The sequence below is a fragment of the Enhydra lutris genome, unplaced genomic scaffold (assembly GCF_002288905.1).
Source record: "Enhydra lutris kenyoni isolate GAN:26980312 unplaced genomic scaffold, ASM228890v2 scaffoldscaffold68, whole genome shotgun sequence".
Taxonomy (NCBI): domain Eukaryota; kingdom Metazoa; phylum Chordata; class Mammalia; order Carnivora; family Mustelidae; genus Enhydra; species Enhydra lutris.
The window spans coordinates 3,917,511-3,936,731 of NW_019154152.1; the positions used below are offsets into that span (position 1 = coordinate 3,917,511).

Sequence of the window (19,221 nt, forward strand, 5' to 3'; positions counted from 1 at the left end):
ACCTGTTAGTATATCCAACCACCCACCTATCGCTCACTGACTCACCCACTTTAGTCTTGAAGTTTGTCCAGAACTCCTTACTTTGACATCTCACTCTGTGTAAGCTTAAAGGTCCTTCGTGTTGTGTAAGGCATTTTTGTTTCTATCTTTGTTTCCTTATTTTTTTCAAGCATTATAAAGAAATTGTAAAGGGTACAAACTAAAAACCATGTGGAAATAACCAAGATTACAAAGACATATCAAGTCCTTAGAGCCATAATGTCTACTCCATGATCTCTGAATCTCTCCAGTGATGATTACTTGATGCCCGGAGTGAAAAGCATGCTAAAATTCTCCCTTCTAATTCTGCCTCTGGATGCTCAAACCCCTTCTTCAAAAAGGCCCCCAACAAGGCCCCCTCCTCTATTCTTGGCCTACAGAACAAATCAAGGACAAAGATCTATGTCCTCACTCTTTGAAAAAGACTAATCATGATGGAGCCGGGCCTGGACTCTATAGAACTATTGCTCATGCCAGCTGAGAGCTTCCCTCTGAGGCAGTGGAGATTATCAAGAACCTGAGTTATCCTTGGTAGGAGAGAGTAAGCTACAAAATTAAGGACAGCAAGCATTGGCCCCAAATCAGAAGTGACAATGAATGAGGATCAATAATGGCATCACCATTCCAAGAGTTTAGAACCAGGAGAGACAGGGACAGAGTGAGGATTGAGACAAGTCAAGGAATAAGCTCAAGGAAGGTATCTGTAGCTCATTTTTTTCTACCTGGAGGGACCACCATGATATATTACCCATGCTGTGGCTGACTCGCCTATTGGGAATACACCCAGCCTATAAAAATGGCTGCAAAAAGGGGAGGACATATTCAAAAGAGGAGGATTCTAACACTAACAGTAGCTTCCCCCTCCTGGATTTATGAAAGGCGCGAAGTGACTTTCATCTGAATTCATGAAACTGGAAATATTAATAGATTGCCAAGAGGGTAACAATGAGACAATCTGTGAATTAAAATAAATTCATATCTTGTTTTAATGCAAGTACAATAAATTCTAGCTACCTTCTCCATACTGTTAAGGAGAAAAAAAAATGCATTATAAGTTAATATACATTGCTTTCTAGATTGTTATATTTAGCTAGATTTAAAGTGATTTCACATTTCCCTAAACATATGATGACTAGGCAGGAAGGGAACTGGCTAAGCATGTGAAAGATGATCAGAAGATCAAATTACCTGTGGCTAGTTCTCAAGCAAATACCTGAGAGCTGATTGCCCAATGTATTTAAGAGAATTTTGAGTGTTGCTGCTGTAGGTCACTTCAGAGTAAATTGTTCTTCACTCAAGGAATATTTAGATCTAGGTCTAGGGATATTTAGAATTATAGGAAAATATGCAGAGTAATATTTGAAGTTTATCTTAAGGATTAAAAAAGAATAAAGCTCATGATGAGTTCCATAAGTAGGAAAAGCTATTTATAGACTTATTCATTCGTTCCTTCAACAATTAATCACCAAGGTATCTAGAATCACCAAGGTATCTAGAATACACTCAGGAGTTCAGAGTGTAATGGAAAAGAGAGATGGGAAACAGCCCATTATAATACAATGTGATGGATGATAGCATAAGGAAGTATAGGTTGCTAAAGCAATAGGAGAGAAGAAAATGAGTACCTTAACCCAGACTGGGTATATGTGAGGGAGGGGAGCCTCAGAAAATGTTTCCTCTAGGAATTTACTTTTAAAGTGAAACCTGAGAGATACCTGGGTGGCTCAGTCAGTTAAGCATCTGATTTTGGCTTAGGTCATGATCCCAGGGTTCTGGGATCGAGTCTTGCATTGGGCTCCTTGCTCAGTGAGGAGCCTGCTTCTCCCTCTGCCTGTTCCTCCCCCTGCTTGTGCTCTCTTTCTCTCTCTCTCTCTGACAAATAAATAAATAAAATATTTTAAAATAAATAAATAAAAATAAAAAGAAACCTGAAAGTTATATAGTTTAACCAGGTGAACTGGAGGTTAACAACATTCCAGGCTCTGAAGCAACAAAGTATGGAGTGGTCAAGAAATAATAATAAGATGATAGTGATACTTACTATTATTATTTACCGTATGCTTGCTTCATACCAAGTCCTGTTCTAATTGCTTTACATTAACAATCTCATTTAATCCTTACAACATACCCATGAGGTAGGTATTAATATCAATATTAACTAATAATATTAACTATTAACATCGCTATTTTATAGATGTAGAAACTGCAACTCAGAGAAATTACTTGCCTGAGGTTACACAGTAGTGGGTAACAGAACTTATGCTCTTAACCTCTTAATAGACACTCCAACTAGAAGAAAGGAAAGAAGTGCAGTATGACTGAAAACAAGAGGATGCATTTAAGCACTATTTTTATATGAAGTCTTATGAACTATTTTGAATGACCTGTTGACCTTCATGGCTCGCCATGAAGCAGAGTGTGGGATGGAAGCAGCGAGTGTACACAGAGCAGTGCACTGAGGAATTAGCAAAGCCATGGATGTGAATGATGCACAGTATTGGTTTCATAAAAGGGGCAATTTAATGATATATCACTGAGAAATTTTCACTATAATCTCTAAAATAACCACTTTCCTACTTTTTTAAATTTTTTTATAAACATATAATGTATTTTTATCCCTAGGGGTACAGGTCTGTGAATTGCCAGGTTTACACACTTCACAGCACTCACCATAGCATATACCCTCCCCAATGTCCATAACCCACCCCCCCTCTCTTGACCCCCTCCCCCCAGCAACCCTCAGTTTGTTTTGTGAGATTAAGAGTCACTTATGGTTTGTCCCCCTCCAAATCCCATCTTGTTTCATTAATTCTTTTCCTACCCTCCAAACCCCCCATGTTGCATCTCCACTTCCTCATATCAGGGAGATCATATTTCTCCGATTGACTTATTTCGCTAAGCATAATACCCTCTAGTTCCATCCACGATTTTCCTACATTTTTGAAGCAGCCAGGGTAAACTGCTTAAAGGCTTTGTATGACATCAAATATTTATAGCAAATAACTCCCCTTTGCTGATATTCTAGAATTAATTAGCCCTCCATCAACTAGTAGTGTATCCCAGGCATCTGAGACTGAGTAACACGAGTAAGGAAGGTCTTCTAGCTCAGTTCCCCTGGACTGGACTTCTCCGAGGGGTTCAAGGCAATGGGAGTGATTTAGAGACATCACTGAACCCAAAAAGGTAAGATCTGTCCACTAGAAAGAATTGCAGTCACTTTCAAATATTGTTTACCACATGGGAAAAAATAGACTCTAACATACCTCCCAATTAAACAATACATTTTGACTGAAGGACCCCTCACATTAGTTAGAACTAAGCACAATGACAAACAATTTTGACCTGGTGGACATGAGAAAACAATGAACTTCATTTTCATGAATCATCCCAGAAAGAAAGCATGCAAGATTTCAGGCTGGGAATAGATGCCAAGATCCATCTGTGTTTGGCCCAGAAGTTTCTAGGGTGGGCACAGGCTGTGCTCAGCTCCATGTTTATAGCCATGAATAGAGATTCCTGCAGCTCAACCCAAACACTGGGTCCTCAGGAAATAGCCATTTACAGAAAGGACCCAAACACTGGGTCCTCAGGAAATAGCCATTTACAGAAAGGACCTGCCCACTTCACAAAATTAATAGGCAGACTGGATAAGCCATAGTGAAGTCAGTGTAACTCAGCAAACATTTAAAGCACTTACTGTATGCTAAGCATCATCATAACTTAAGCAGTCTCTCTCTATGATCGCAGTCATGGAAGGACGGATAGGTATATAAAACATAAAAATGCCCTCTCTCTGAGTTATGCTGAAATGAGGAGTGCAATGAGGACATGATGGGAAGGAGTGATCAACTTTAACCAGAAGATGTGGAAATGGGAAGAACACTGGCAAATATTCCACAGAGGAGAAGGTATTTGAGCTGAGTCTTAAAGATACACAACAAGAAGCTTCCAGGTAGTTAGAGATGATATACAAGGAACTATTAGCTCAGTCTAGGGATCAGGAGATAACAACAAATATTTTACAGATTATGTTTCCCCTACTTCCCCACCCTACTTCTAGTATTAAACCAAAGGCTGTCCCAGCCTACCTTACATTCTAAAGAAGTACTCTTTAAAAGAAGGCAGCATCATAAGCCATGGCCCAGCCTAGCGGCCAGAATGGCTTCACTCAGCAAATACCCTGGAGCCCCATACCACTCAGAGCCCCAGAAAAAGACTTCTATTGAAAGGGAGGGCTCAAGGAAATGTGAAAAATGCATCTTGACATGAATTTAGAAGACCAAGGTGAGAATCCCAGCCAGGCCCACCACGTATCAATAATGTGAACTTAGACAAGTCACCTAATCAATCTGAGCTTGGGTTTCTCGTCTCACAGATGGGGTAACACCCTGACTGGGTGGCATTTAGTGCAGTCAAGAGCATGGGCAAGTGTCAGACCACACAGGGTCAAATCCAAACTCTATCACACATAGATTGTGTAATCTTGGGCTGGTTATTTAACCTCTCTGGGCCTTGGTTTCCTCACCTGTTAACTTGACCACAATAGTATTGCCTATCTCATGGGTCATTCATGAGTGTTAAGTGAAATCTTACCACAGAGTCTGATACATAAGATAAATATTAGCTCTTCTTATCATTGGAAGGATCAAGTGAGGCAATGTATGTAAAAGCACTTTAAGAACTGAAGCCCCATTGGTGAGTGAGTTGGACAAGGTGATCAGCACAACCTGGGACAGTTGGACCCTGGACAGAAGATCCTTATGTTAAAGGGCCACTGAAATAGCTCTGCAAGGGAAATATTTTAGTCTCTAGAGAGCGGTGACCTGAGGATAGTGAAAGTTTGGATTCTTCTGATTCTGAAGTGTCAGAATAATATAAATCAAGTTCTCCTTTAAAGATATAAATAATCACCTGGTAATTTATTAGCTTGGATTTTTTTTATGGATCAGGTTTGAAAGAACTTCAGATTGCTCCCCAACATAACTAATAATGATAAACATCATTTGTTGAGTACTATATTCCAAAACATTTACTTATATTTTTCATTAATTCCTACACTACCATCATGAGGTACATATTATTACTCTCATTTTACAGTTGAGGAATCTAAAGTTCAGGAAGGGTTAAGAATTTGCATGTACTGCAGCTGGAATTTGAACCCTAGTTTGCCTCAGGCAGGTTCTTTTCCTCTATACTCCACTGTTGTCCTCCATACTATTTGTCACTAACCTCTTAGGTTATCAGCTATAGATAAAAGAAACTAAAAGCCTGATACCAATATTTCATTTCTAACATATAAATGTATTTCATAAAAGAATTACTTCCCTACCCTTGGCTGTAGCTATGTTTTTCTGCTCTGTTCCAATCATTTGGACAAATAGGAAACTGCACATTAGGCAAAGGTCACATGGAAGGGAGTGGATAATATAATTTGCAAAAGGAGAAATGTTATGAATAGCTGATATTTTTAGAGTGTTATCTTTCTTGTTCACAATGGGTTTTGGTTTCCAGCCTGATGAAATGTAAATTTTACAAGGTCTGAGGAAAACTAAAGGATGAGAAGCTGATGCCAAGAAAGAGAAAATATAAGGCTCACTGATAGAGCCTATCTGAGAGGTTGTAGAGGGTAGCAGCTGCAGTCTTTCAGAGTCCTGGGTGAAAAGCTTCTCTCACTGTTTTGCCTTGTTCAAGGGCTCCTCCATGGCATGACTCCCAGTGGGATTTCAGACACCTTAGGTGGGCTGCAGGATTTACAGGGAAGGCATGGTCATCAGGATCCTTCCTTTAAACTCATGCTTGCATGCTTCAAATGGATTCCCAGAAATGCCTAGCTATCCTACTATGATTTTCTAGCATTTTTGTTTCCCGTCTTTTCACCTGACTCATGCACACCTTCTCCTCTCTTCTCAAACCTTCCTAGGTTTATCTACCTCTCACTCTCAGCATATGATCTTGTCTTCCATTTTAAAGAGAAAATTTACACTATTAGATAGGAGCCCTCCTCTTCCTTCACCAGATCACCTCCATCCCCCCCTTTGTTCTCACTGAGAAGTTTCTCCACCTTTCTAAGGTCTATCCTTACTTCTCTTTTCAAAGAATTTGTTTCTTTGGTCACCTTTTTCTCTCATCCCCTCTACTGGATCATTTCTATCCACATTCAAATGTGCTTTCATCCCTCTACTTCAGCTATGTATCCCAGAATACACTTTTCTACTTCCCTTTCCAGTCAGATTACTGTGTCTAGATCTACTTTTTCTTGCCTCTCATTCTCTACTAAATCCATTCTAATCTGTCTTTGGCTCCCACCATTTCACCAAAGCTCCTCTTGACCTCCGTATTATCAAATCTAATAATCTGTAGATCTCTGTACTCATCTGACTTGGACTCTCAGAAGTGAAACTGTGACACAATTAACTCTTCCTTGACATGCTCTCCTCTCTTGGGTTCCAGGAGTCCATATTCTCCTGGTTTTCCTCTTACCTTTCTGGCTTCTACTCCTCTGTAGGTTTCTTCTCCACCTGAGCTAAGGGCAGAGATGTCCAGGGCTTGGTCCTGGGTCTTCTTTTCCTATTTCCTCATACTGTCTCCCTAGACAATCTTATCCATCCCCCTGGCTTTAAATGTCATATATATTCTGATGATGCAAATGTTATCTCTAGCCTCTAGAGCTTTTCTCCAACTCACTTTGGTGTATCCAACTACCTACCTGACATCTCCATCTGGATATTTCACTGGCATTGAAAATTTATCTTTTCCAAAAGTTAACTCCTGCTTCATTGCCTCTTTCAGTTCCTCAAATATATCTGCATCTTTTGTGTCTCAGGGTCTTCACACATCTGCATCCTCCCCCTAGGATGATCTTCCCTCTGCAACAGATACAGCTGACTTTTCATCTTTCAGGTCTTTGCTCCAGTTAAACCACCTCAGAGAGGTCTTTTCTAACCACTCAATCAAAGTATATCCTCCCTTTGTTACTTTCTGCACTGCACAGAGTTTATCTCTTTCAATAAAGTTATCACTATTTATAATTAACTACATATTATTTTCTTTCCTCTTTTTGGGCATTCTCTCCTGCTAAGCTCCATGTTGGCAAAGACTGTTTCTTTCATCATCTAATGTATTCCCAGTACATTACAAGGTGCCTGTGACTTAGTCAGTACTCAGTAGATACTTAAATGAATGAAGCAAAAGATGGACTACTGGAATGGAATGACTCCGACTGAACATTTGGCCCACCTCCATCTTCCTCATCTTAGTGCTATGGAGCTCCCAACAGCTGCCTGTCCACTCATAGATCTCCTGGAATAAGAATAAATATGGATTTAGGTGCATGAAGAAAAAGAGAGCTAGCATATTATTTGATGTTTAGAGGTCTGAGGAGGATTCTTGGACCAGGGCCTTTGAAAAATCTTGTCTCAGGGTAGAAGGATTGAAATGAATACAGCCTAGAATGAGTTTCCTCACTTCCGAAAAGGAATCAGGCCAAAGACATGGTTCGGTTTTCAGACACCCAATCTGGCTGAAAGGACACCCTGTACTTCCCTCTTCTCACTAGTGGAAAGACAAATGGGGACCCAGATTGTGAAGCCTCTGCTCCCATGCCGACTTTGAGTTGCCTGGAAGAGATTAGCCAGGAGACCAAGGCCAGGATGGAGGAAGAAGCATACAACAAGGGGTGAGTCAGACTTCGTCCACCCTGAGGTCACCTGGTAGATCTCAGAAGATACCTTCCCACGGGCCTTTCCTGTTTCTTAAGAGGATTTAAGGAAGCAACCAGTGGCCCTAGGACCGCCTCACCTCAGTAAAGAACTACATAAGAAAGAACAGTACTGTTCCACAGGAAGGACAAGAGGAAGCAGGGTGAGAGGGTGTGGTTAGGCAATAATTAGACTGCCCTCTTTTTTGGCAGAAAGCCACCAGAATGCCACTGCCCAGAATGGTCTGGAAATAAAGCCCCTGGGTGGGTTCCTCTTGGTGGTACCTAAAGGCTTACTGACACATGCTCAGAGGAGTGATGTTGCTATCAACAATGCCCAGGAGTAGCTGTAACCCTGCTTCTTAGAACTGTCCCTGCCATCCCTTCCTTCTGTAAACTGGAGCCCCCTCAACTTCCAACTGTCCCCTTTTCTGATTGAGATTCGATAACACCTTTGGCTCATTGCCAGTCACTAAGGGGACAGAGTACTGAGCAGGGCCCAAGCCTAGACTGGTAGAAAAGTATTTCTGACCAGGCATAGCATCCTGAGCTTCTCCTTTCTCCACAGCTCCTAAGGGAGACACAGCTTCCCATTATAGAAACTGTGGGCTTCTGTGTAGCAGCCGTATATACTACGGTGAGGTTGTCCTAGACAAACTGTGCTTGTCTTAAACATTCAGCTATAAGACAAGCAAAAAGAGTACTGATCCTGGGCAAAGGACATCAGAAGGTTATCTCTTGGGACACCTATCTTTTCATTCACAACTATCTTTGATACTAAACATGCACAGAAGTAAACACCTCCATTGGCTTTGTAAACATTTACTGAGTACTTTACTAAGCCTAGTATGTGACTGCCACTTCCATAAAACTTCCCAACAAGCCAATGTGATGGGTGTCACCCTTCCTAGGTCAAGCTACAAGCCTGGCACTTCCTCAGAACATTCACATACCCTGTGAAATAGGGTATTTCAAAATGCCACCCTTTCCACTTTATAGGTGAGAAGCTGAAGCACCCAGGTTACACAGAAAGCAGATTTTTCTCTCTGCTGAACATTTTGTAGGATAAGAACCCATTCAGGACTCTGTACCCACATTTTTTCCCTGTCAGTTTTGTCACACATTCACATATAAACAGGAAGTATGACTGAGGAGTGAGGGGAAATTGCACTGACATGAGCCACCTTGGGATTCAGTAGAGCCTCCCAGCTTTTTCCTGTTGTGTAGAACCACAGGAAGTGTATAATTATTGGAGGTGTTCAAGTCCCCACCTCTAGGAACTCAGGAAAGGATGCTCTGTGCCTGGCCTTTCTAGACTCAATTGTTCCTTTTTGCCCTGCAGATACCAGGAAGGTCTAAAGAAGACCCAAGAGCTTCAAGACCTGAAGGAGGAGGAAGAAGAACAGAAGGGTGAAAGCCCTGAAGAAGCTGAAGAGGCAGAAGAAACTGAGGAAGAGGAAAAGGACCAAAGAAGCAGGTTGGAGCCCTTGCCATTGCTGAAATGGGTCACAATTCATTTAATTGCACAACATCCCTAGAGGTGCCCACTCCAGGGCAGCAGTGGGTCTGGGGCCCAAGTGAACATCTAACAGCAACTAAGGAGGGCACTCATGTTGAGGGAGGAGGCAGAGGAAGGAGCCAAAATAGTTAATGAGGGGATGTTTGCAAGATCTGGGAGGTCAGAGGTGGTCAAGAGTGAGGCCAACAGCAATCAAGAGCTCGTAGGAACTGAGAAACTATAAGGGCCCTTACTGGAGTACCCCCAGCCCAGCCACAGTTAGCTCATTTCCCAGCTATCCCCATGAGCCAAGAGCCAAGGTCAAGGGAGCTGGCCTAAAGCCCTAGAGGGGGTTTATTACAAGAACAGGGGCAGAGAGAACATATGAAAGTAGGGGAGAACTCAACTTGTTGGCAAAGGAGAATCTCCAACAGGTTCCATGCTGACCAGATAAGTTTGGATTAGAAATATCTGGGCTTTTCTTTTTTAATGTACTTTATACTTCAAGTGTATTTTTCCCTTAATAGGGGGAAATATATAACATGTAGATAAAGGTAGTATACGTTCTGAATTTTGTCGTATCTGTGCCCTCAAGAGTGTCTCGGATTTTAACCATACCCTCAATTCCATACATTCTGCCTTATTGTCTCTTATTCATTTTTAATTTTGATTTTTTAAAATGTGGTTATAAAAAACTTGGAACACCACCAAAGTCTTTGTTTTTAGACCCCTAGGCTATCTTGGAGTCCAGTGTGACCCCAGCCAAAACAATTTTCTAATCAGCTGTTAAACTTGAAACAGGGTATGTGTCTGTCCTTCATTGCTAGCAGACTCAAAATCACATGCATGCAGTGAATAAGGTAATAAAATGAAGATTAGAAGTGAGATGGATATGCTTCAAAGCACATAGGAACAGCCAATAGAGCCCAGCTGGAGGAAGACTCAGCCAGAGAGGTCTCAACCTACATGGGTCAACCCTAGTGTTCAAGGGAAGAGGGGTCTAAGAGAGCTGGAGAAAATGCTTCACTGTTAAAAGCAAACCTATGCTAGGATGTACTGCCTCCTCTAATGAAAGAATCCCCAAGTTTTAACAATGAAAGTACAGTCCCTACTCCAAGCAGCTGAATCCTATTCTTACATCTTCTCTCCCTCTTGGGGGTCCTCTGCTCTTATATTTTAGAAGCCACTATACTGTCTTCCTCCCCTTTAATGCAGTCAAGCGCAGACCTGGACAACAGCTTTTTCTTTGGCTTCTTTTCATATAGCCAAAACAGTCTAGAACTTCTAAAACTTCCACATACTGAGAAAGAACAAAAGAGAACTAAACAGAGTACATGGAATATAAACAGTCTGGTTTACAAAGCACAAGACTGGAATCCTTATCTAGCTAATTCGATCTCAAATTTGAGCTGCTAACCACAGCTCCCTCCTATTTTGTGAAACCGCAGGGAAAGTAAGGCTATGCCTGGGTCGTTCCCTGTCCAGCTCCTGGTCAGCAGCACGTAGCAATGGCTGCCTTTCACATCCATTGTCCAAAAGTATCCTCCTGGTCCTGCGGATCCTGAGAAGCCTCGTTCTCTCTCCTAAACTTTGCATCCTCTCAGATTTACTTTTTGATTTTGGGAACATGCCTGTACCTCAGGTAGTGAATACCAGACATCAGCACAGCCCTTAGAAGGGTGCTTGTCCTTTATTACAGGGGTGTAGCTCTCCCTTTTCAGGCCCAGTAGTGAGGCATCATCTTCTCAATAACAAGTGACACTGCTAACATATGAACTGCTCACTCACAGTTACAGGGTCCCCTCCTCTGTCACCAAAGCCAGGCTGGTCCTAAGAGCCTATTGTCTTTAATTTCAAGCAATCCCCTCATCCATTCCTGAGTTCTATAGACACACAGTTGCCTGCAGGCACGTGCACTCAAACATGATTTTCCCCCATTAAATTTTGGCATTGCTGCAGCTGACTCCTTATTTAAGAGATTCCATATCAAACACCAGTCTTTTTGTCTGAATCTCTCCTCTGTTATAATAACGTACAGTCGACCCTTGAACAATGTGGGGATTAGGGGCACCCACCCACCACAGTCAGAAATCTAAGTATAACTTTTGACTCCTCAAAAACTTACCTACTAATTGTATACTGGTAACCTGAAACCTTACCAATAACATAAACAGTTACACATATTTTGTATGTTATATATATTGCATACTGTATTTTTACAATACAGTAAGCTAGAGAAAAGAAAATGTTGTTAAGAAAATTATAAGGAAGAGAAAATACATTTACACTACTATATTATATTTCCTGAAAAAAATTGCATTAAAGTGGATCTGCACGTTCAAACTCGTGCTGTTCAAGGGTCAATTGTATAATAATGTAATCCCTTGTAAATATTACTTTCTGAAGGATCAGCTTATTTTTTAAAATGAACTTTGGGTGAATCAACCCAACATGTTTTAAGTAATACATTAAACAAGAGAGACTCACAAAATGCAACAGAAAACTTTAGCCCTTTCTGCCTGTTCAAATCTGCTCTATGGAGTTTAGACAATATTAGGCAGATTCCTTTACTTTTCCAGTAACTCTCAGAAAGCAGAAGTCCTCTGGTCATGTTTAAGTCCCAAAAATAATCTCATTTCATTAATTAAAATGGCCAGTTCTCTAAAATAGTAAAAAACCTGAACTTTTAAAATTTACCCTTCTTTTTTCCTGTAGGTCATCTGCTTTAGGAAAGAAGCCTATAGTAGGCGTGGGGAGCGTGGCTTCTTTCCCTCTATCCTACTTGCACTTCTACCTTCTCCAGTTTTGCCAGTGTAGCATCTGACCTCTCTAGGATCAACGCTAGGAAAGGGAATTGAGATGAAGGGGTTGGGAAGGTATTACTTGAACAGGATTATGAGCAATCTGCAGGGCTTGGCAGGGGTTTGAAGTTGACTTGCTGACTTTGGTTAGTGTGTTGCTTTATGGGACCTCTAGAGAAAACCACTCCTCCCATCTCCCACCATACACACCATTGCCCAGGTCCTCTCAGCTGCTGGTCCCTTTATGAGGTCAAATGCATGTCTCCTAACTAGTCGCTCAAAATCCCTCTCAGTCCTTGGGCAGCTGGAAGTATACTCTCACTGTTCAGCTTCTAAGTAGCATTTCTGGGTAGGATCTGTGACACCCCATGTCAGCTCTCCTTCTCCTGACTACATCCAATTGAAGTGAAATGTGTACCTTTGGCTCACTATTGGTAGAAGGACAGCTTTCCATATCATGGCCCACCACTCTGATGCTATCAAGCATGTCAGCAAGATTCTTGCTCTTCTAACTGCTCATGTGTGAGGCACACACCAGTCTACTATGTCCCCCAAGCCTCAACATATCAAGCTCTCCAAGCAGCATCTCTGAAGCCCCTCTTCCCTAGGCCCAGGTGAGAGGGAAGCCACCTCATTCTCCCCTATGGAAGGTCAAAAATCAAAAGCTGATTTCTACAGAGATTCTATTTCTAATCTAATTCTATTTCTAACTCCTTCATAGGCTATAAATGGGGGACCAGCTAAGAGTCACAGAGCCAGATGTTGACCTCCTCCTCTTAAGTCCCACTTCAGAGTGGGATGACAGTGGGATTCTGCCCACTCTAGAAGCTTATTTTGGAGCATGGAGATACAGCCCCAAAGAAAGACTGCATTTTAGCATCCAATTCTATCTAAATAGAACTAAAGAATCTAAACAAGGCTGAAAGAAGATAAGCTTCCATTTCCAAGATGTCCCTTCCCAACTGTTGTGAAAATAACTAGATTTGCACCTCAGCTAATGTGCTCACTTTTTTGCTTTGCCTAACTGTTCCGGAAACAACCATCAAATGGTTCCCATGAGAACGAGAAACCAATCTGAACCTTAGCATCTGAGGCAGGCACTCTCAGCCTCTGGTCCCTTTCCAAGGAAGGTATTGTTGAGTCTTTCCAACAGTCATAAGGAATCTTTTTTCTACTAACTAAATTAGAGCTGTCTACTTCTCAGCAAATGTCCTGCATATTACCGTGTTTATGTGTGCCTCCAGATCTTCATAAAGCCCTCCTGTCATTTTTCTCACCTCCTCCATTTGGTGATCCTCAGTATCCTTACTTCTTATATTATTTTAAAAAATAGATCAGGGATTAGAAATAGGAAAAAATTCCAGCCTAGTGAATGTGTCCAGGATTTCACTAGAAAGCTAGAAGAATGGACTCTGCAAAGAAGGTCAAATGACCAAATGTCTTTTCACTAGGCCACAAAGAGAGAGGGGAAAGTTGAAAGGCAGTTAGGAAGAGAGGAAGAGGGAAAAGGGGAATGAAGCAGCCAAAAAATGGTGATGGGGGAAAGAGAGGAAAGGGAAAAAGAGAAAAAAGGGAGAGTGAAGAGGGAAGAAAAAGGAAGAAGGGAAAATAGGGAGTGAAGATTACTGGGGTTGAGAAAACATCAGACTAAGCCACTGAGAGGTTGCTGGAGGCTACTAGTTCTCTCGTTGCCCCTGGGATGGTTTGAGGTGAGCTCCTGAGGTTGATCTGTCTCCTTGTCATTTACCACTGAACATGGAAAGTCTTCTGAGGGTTTAGCACAGTTCTTCTACTCTGAACGCAGTCAGATATGGAACTGAAGACAATAAAATGTGCATCAGAACATGAAGGCAGAGGACAGATTATAACTTGGAACTGATCACTAAATACCACTAAGTACAGAAAAGATGCTGGTCCCATCTGCATGCATGGGAGTGTGGGTCAGCCAACCTTGTATCCTGGGGATTAAGAGAGAGTTCAGATATCAATGACCATCTCATGAATGCATGAGGGCATGTATGAATGACTGAATGAATGATCAAACAAGAAAAAGGAGGGTTCTAGCCCAGTAGCTCCCAATATCAAGGCTATGGACTAGTGGCATTAAAATCACCTGGGGAAAAATTTTAATGTTCCTAATATACTAAACCCTTCTCCTATTTTTTCATTTGACAGCAAACTTGAAGAATTGGTTCATTTCTTACAAGTCATGTATCCCAAACTGTGTCAGCACTGGCAAGTCATCTGGATGATGGCCACAGTGATGCTGGTCTTGACTGTTGTACTGGGACTCTACAGTTCCTATAACTCTTGTGTGGAGCAGGCTGATGGGCCTCTTGGGAGATCCACTTGCTCAGCAGCCCAGAGGGACTCATGGTGGAGCTCAGGACTCCAGCATGAGCAACCTGCAGAGCAGTAGGAAACCTGACACCCAGTCGGTGCCCTGCTCCAGCACACAGCTGACTACCCTTTCCCCAAGCATAGAGTTTCAGGTCAGGTGTGGGTATGCTGCCACTAACCCATCAGGAAATGAGCAGGGTTCTTTCACACTCAGCACCCATGTGGGAGCTATGCATACACAAAAACTGATGTTCTCAGAAGATCAACCAAACTGCCCTCGTAAAGCATCTTGTGGATTAAGTCACCTTTACCAAGGAACTCGAACAGAAGGGAAAGTCATGTGCCCCTAGCTCAGGTGGCTAGGGAAAATAAAACACCTTCACTGCAGGAGATAGTAAGAAGCTCACTCTCCCTCCCCTTTTTTCCTCTCTGTAGTCAGAAATCAAGAAGAATTAATTATGCCCACAGGCTAACATTCACCCTGATGATCAGACCTAGAATTTGGAGTCACAACATGAATATCATCCCATTTCCTATCTCATCCTCACTGACTCTCCTCCAGCCTCCCCTTCTCCCCTTTGGAACCAGAGTTTCTCTTTACGGAAGTAGGAAAGGTTTCTCAGAAAAATATTTAGGCTGAATTTAGACCAGTGCTTAAAATGAAATGGGAAGATATGAGTTAATATATATACATCTGTATACACACACAACACATACATACATACACACAGCATGCATGTGCATGAAGCCAACAACCCTCCAAACATGTGCTCTCAGTGTGTGTTCTGTATAAAGCCAACCCACAGAATTTTCACTAGGTGTGGGGCAGTCACTAAGCACCTGTTCAATGAGCTCTCCACATGGATTTAAGATGTTTGAAAAACACTGAAAACTCATGATTTCAACAGTGAACTTGCTGGTCTCCATTTCAAGTGCTAATTCTAAGTTGTTGTACAACACAGTCTATTCCCTATTTGTCCTCTCCTATTGAGAGCAGTTAACCCACCCTCTCAAGTGAAGGAGGAGACACGGTATGCTTTCAGCTCCTGTGTGCCCATATGCAAATGTGCAGTCGCACCTAAGTGCTTTAGTTCAAACGGGATTTCCAACCCAAGTATATTTCAGAGCATTCCCAACTGTTTAGCATAAAACTGAAGGAGCACTTCCCATCTCCAATTTGACTTCTTGCTCCACCTTTACAGCCATTGTTTTCATTCATCCCTCATCTGTTGTGTGTGTAGGGTGGGGGGGGGGTGTTGGTTTCTTGTGGGTTTTTATTGTGGTTGTTGGGCTCTTGTTTTTTTTGTTGTTGATGTTGTTTTGTTGCTAACACTCACATAGAACTTACTGTGAGTCAAGCACTGTAAAGGAAAAAAGTATAAGGTGGGTACTAATCTCCCATTTTCAGATAAGGAAATTGAAGCACAAAAACACAACTTGCCAAGTACATTCAGTTAGTAAATTATGGACCTGGAATTCAAATCTAAGCAGACTGGCGCTTGCACAAAATTGCCTTTTCCAGTGCTCTCCTAACTGCATGCCTTACATTTCAGTCCCACTTACCCCAAGTAGCCCTCCAGCCACTCCAGATTATTTCTGGTTCCTAGACTAAATCATTTTCTCATAGTTCTGTTCCTCTACTCACCAGTATTTCTACTGCCATTCTCCTCTTTTCTACTGGTAACTCTTCAGAACCAAGTACAAAAATTATCCCCTCCATACAGGCTTTGATTACCTCTCTCCAACTCCCCACCGTACTCCACATAATGGGCCACACCCTACTTTCTGACACTTTTTAAACATCTTCATTATTGACAGTTGTGACAGTATATCACAATAACTCTGTGTGTGTGTCTATCTCCCCTACTATTTTTCCTCAAAGAAAAGAACCATATCTTACCCATTCTCTGGGGTAAGTACCTAGCATGGCAGCTGATGCATGGGAGGGTGTCACTGAATGTTGGCCAGAAGAACAAGTGAGAATTCAAGGTAGTAGAGAGCAGCCTAGAGACAGCTGACATTTTGCCCACTTCTCAGTCCCAGCACCACCACTGCTACTATCTCAATAAGAAAAATATCTTTTTTAGCCTCAACTTACTCTATTATTTTTCAGCCTACACTGTGAAAGAGCAGAAATGAGACCTAATTGGCAACACTATTTCCAAGCTCAAGGACTGGGCTTGATACAATCAGTCCTTTCAAAAAGACCCACTTAGATTAGCCCTTCTGTAAAACAGCATGTTGTTTTAAGGTGGAGTGGGGGACATCCTTTACAGTGGCTAGAAAACCACTGTGAGAGAAGGCCAAGTCAGGGTTGACCAAGAATGTGCCATTAAGGTAAAGAGGTACAGATCAAGGCAGAGGGACTTTGGGGTCCTGGAAGAATGGTTTTCCCTGCTGTACCAAGGGGGACTAGACACACTGAAAAATCTTTTAGGCCTTCAGAGTCACAGGCAGGATGCAAATGGAGCCCCAGAGACAATAGCTGTGGGGCAGAACTTTATCCTGGCAATGTCCAGTCTCAGCCTCCCTTAAAGAAGGATCAGGCTGAGCTGGCCCACAGTCCACTTGGCCACAGGGTTCCCACCTTTGTTACCATTTAAAACAAAGGCCAGGAGAGCAGCTACAGTGAGCTCCTGAACCTCCAGCTGCTCCACAGAAAAGCCTACAAGAGTACTTCCAGATATAGGCCCTCACTCAAAGTACACTATGAGTAAGAGAGGTTGAAGAAAAGAAGAACTGTAAGAGAAATCACATTTCCAAGGGCACTCCTGAAAAAAGTACTCTTTGGCATTTCTTTTCTGAAAAGCAAAGTTAGATCAGAAGCAGGTGGAACATTACCAAGGCTGGTGAAATGGAGAGAAATGGGCCCTGTCTTTCCAACAGTGATGTTGATCTAAAATAAAGTTCCCCTCAAAATGCCTCTGGTCTGATGTTTCTGCTTAGCCCTAGGACTCTGGTGCCTATCTTGAGTTTCAGTGATGTCTAGTTTGTGTCATTGTTGATATCACCTCCTAAAAGGGCCTTCACCTTCTGGCTGCCACAAAATCCATATATATGATCCCATGTGTATAGGCTGGCAGAGTAAATGGAGAGGGAGATGCTGGATTTGTGTATCACTGGCTGTCAGTTCTTAATGTTGTTAAACCTCACACAGGTGTGTTAGCATTGAACTATATAGTGTCACATACCTGAGTTTGAAAATAAAAGCACATTTCCAAACCTCTGGCAGTAGCCAAATGCCTCCTCATTTTATGGAGCTAAGCCACAATCTTGCCCTAAACCTGAATTAGATCCCCTTAGATATTAGTGCTTCCCAGACCAAGCCCAAAGTCCCCAGGCCTTGGGTCATTGTACTATAGGCTACCTTGGGGGTTGGATTGTTTCCTTTCTTTCTCCTTCATTCCTGACTGATCTTAGTTTCCTATATCTCCTCAGCCTATAATTTTTTCCAGGTATACAATATAATAATTCAACAATTTTCTTTTTTTTAGGATTTTTTTTTTTTAATTTTAGAGAGAGATCGAGCATGAGTGGCAGGGGCAAAGGGAGAGGGAGAGAGAACCTTAAGCAGACTCCCTGCTGAGCACAGAGCCCAATTCAGGGCTTGAGCTTACAATCTTAAGATCACAACCTAAGCCAAAACCAAGAGTATGATAATCAACCCACTGCACCGCCCAGATGCCCCTGATTCAATAATTCTATAGATTTCTCAGTGCTCATCAAAATAGTGCCCTCTTAATCCCCTTGATCTATTTCACCCATTCCCCTACCCACCATTCTAGTAACCCCCAGTTTGTTTTCTATATTTAACTTTTTTGTCTCTTTGAATTTTTAAAATTAATACACTTTGCTGTGCTAGAGACTGCTGGATTTTCACCAACACGATTTCCACAGCTAGACTATATTTTCCAGTCTTTCTTGCAGCTAGATGTAGGGGAATGGAGACCCGTCAGATGTAATGCCCTAAAGTAGACTCTCCTGCCCAATATTTCACACTGTCTTTATTTCCCCACTTCTTACCAAATTCAGAGGATTTAGTTGAGGACCTGAGGGCTGAGAAGATGGCAGAACCACTAGATGGAAGCTGGATCTTTGAATGCGCACTCATAGAATACAGCTGTGCCATGAGCAAGAAATAAAATTTTAGTGTATTAAGCTACTGAAATTGTTATATTTGTTATAGCAGTTAGCCTACTCTGATTAATACATAGATTTGAACCATAATGGGGTGCTTCAATAACAAGTTTTCAAAATGCGAGGCACTGGCTTAGCAGTCAAGCAGCAGAAAACAAGAAAACTAATTTCAGGAGCTAGAAATATGGTGATTCATGTGGTGAATAAAACAAAAAAACTTGGCAAAGTATTTCCCATGATAACTTGAAAGGCAGCCCATGGGCAGCCTATAGTCCTAGGAGAAGTGGCTGGAATAAATCCATGTGAAACTTTATTGGCAACCTTTGGCACATATTGTAAGAAAAAGAAGCACTTGGGAAAGAATTGGCTTTTTGGCAGTAGAAAGAAAAAAAATACACAGAGTTCAGACTGAAGACTTAGAAAGCCTGACTATTTCTAAACTCTAAACAGAAAGAATAAAAAGAGCTTTCAGTGGGAAAGAACCAATAAAATTTTTCAGTTGAACTCAGATCAACTCAACCTATGGGAAAACCAGATTAAAGATATGTGTGGTTTGAAATGAAGGCACCATTAAATTAGAGAAAGAGAGAGAAGAATGGAGCTGAGAAAATAAAGAAATACATCTTGATAATTATGACTGGGAAAGGATTTGGAGTATGATTATTGGCACATGGAATCAAATAGAAGAAAATAGGTCAGAAATCTAGGTT

At 41.7% G+C, this 19,221-nt stretch overlaps 1 protein-coding gene across 1 annotated transcript in view; it reads left to right on the forward strand.

Annotated features, from left to right (window-relative positions):
- LOC111159481 (murine retrovirus integration site 1 homolog) overlaps positions 1-15,739 on the forward strand; it is a 77,428-nt gene extending 61,689 nt beyond the window's left edge. Inside the window, 3 exon segments of the mRNA XM_022521990.1 lie at positions 7,595-7,714; positions 9,078-9,212; positions 14,210-15,739. Coding sequence (XP_022377698.1) covers positions 7,595-7,714; positions 9,078-9,212; positions 14,210-14,453 — 499 coding nt within the window. The 3' untranslated portion in view covers positions 14,454-15,739.
- The last annotated feature ends 3,482 nt before the right edge of the window (positions 15,740-19,221 follow it).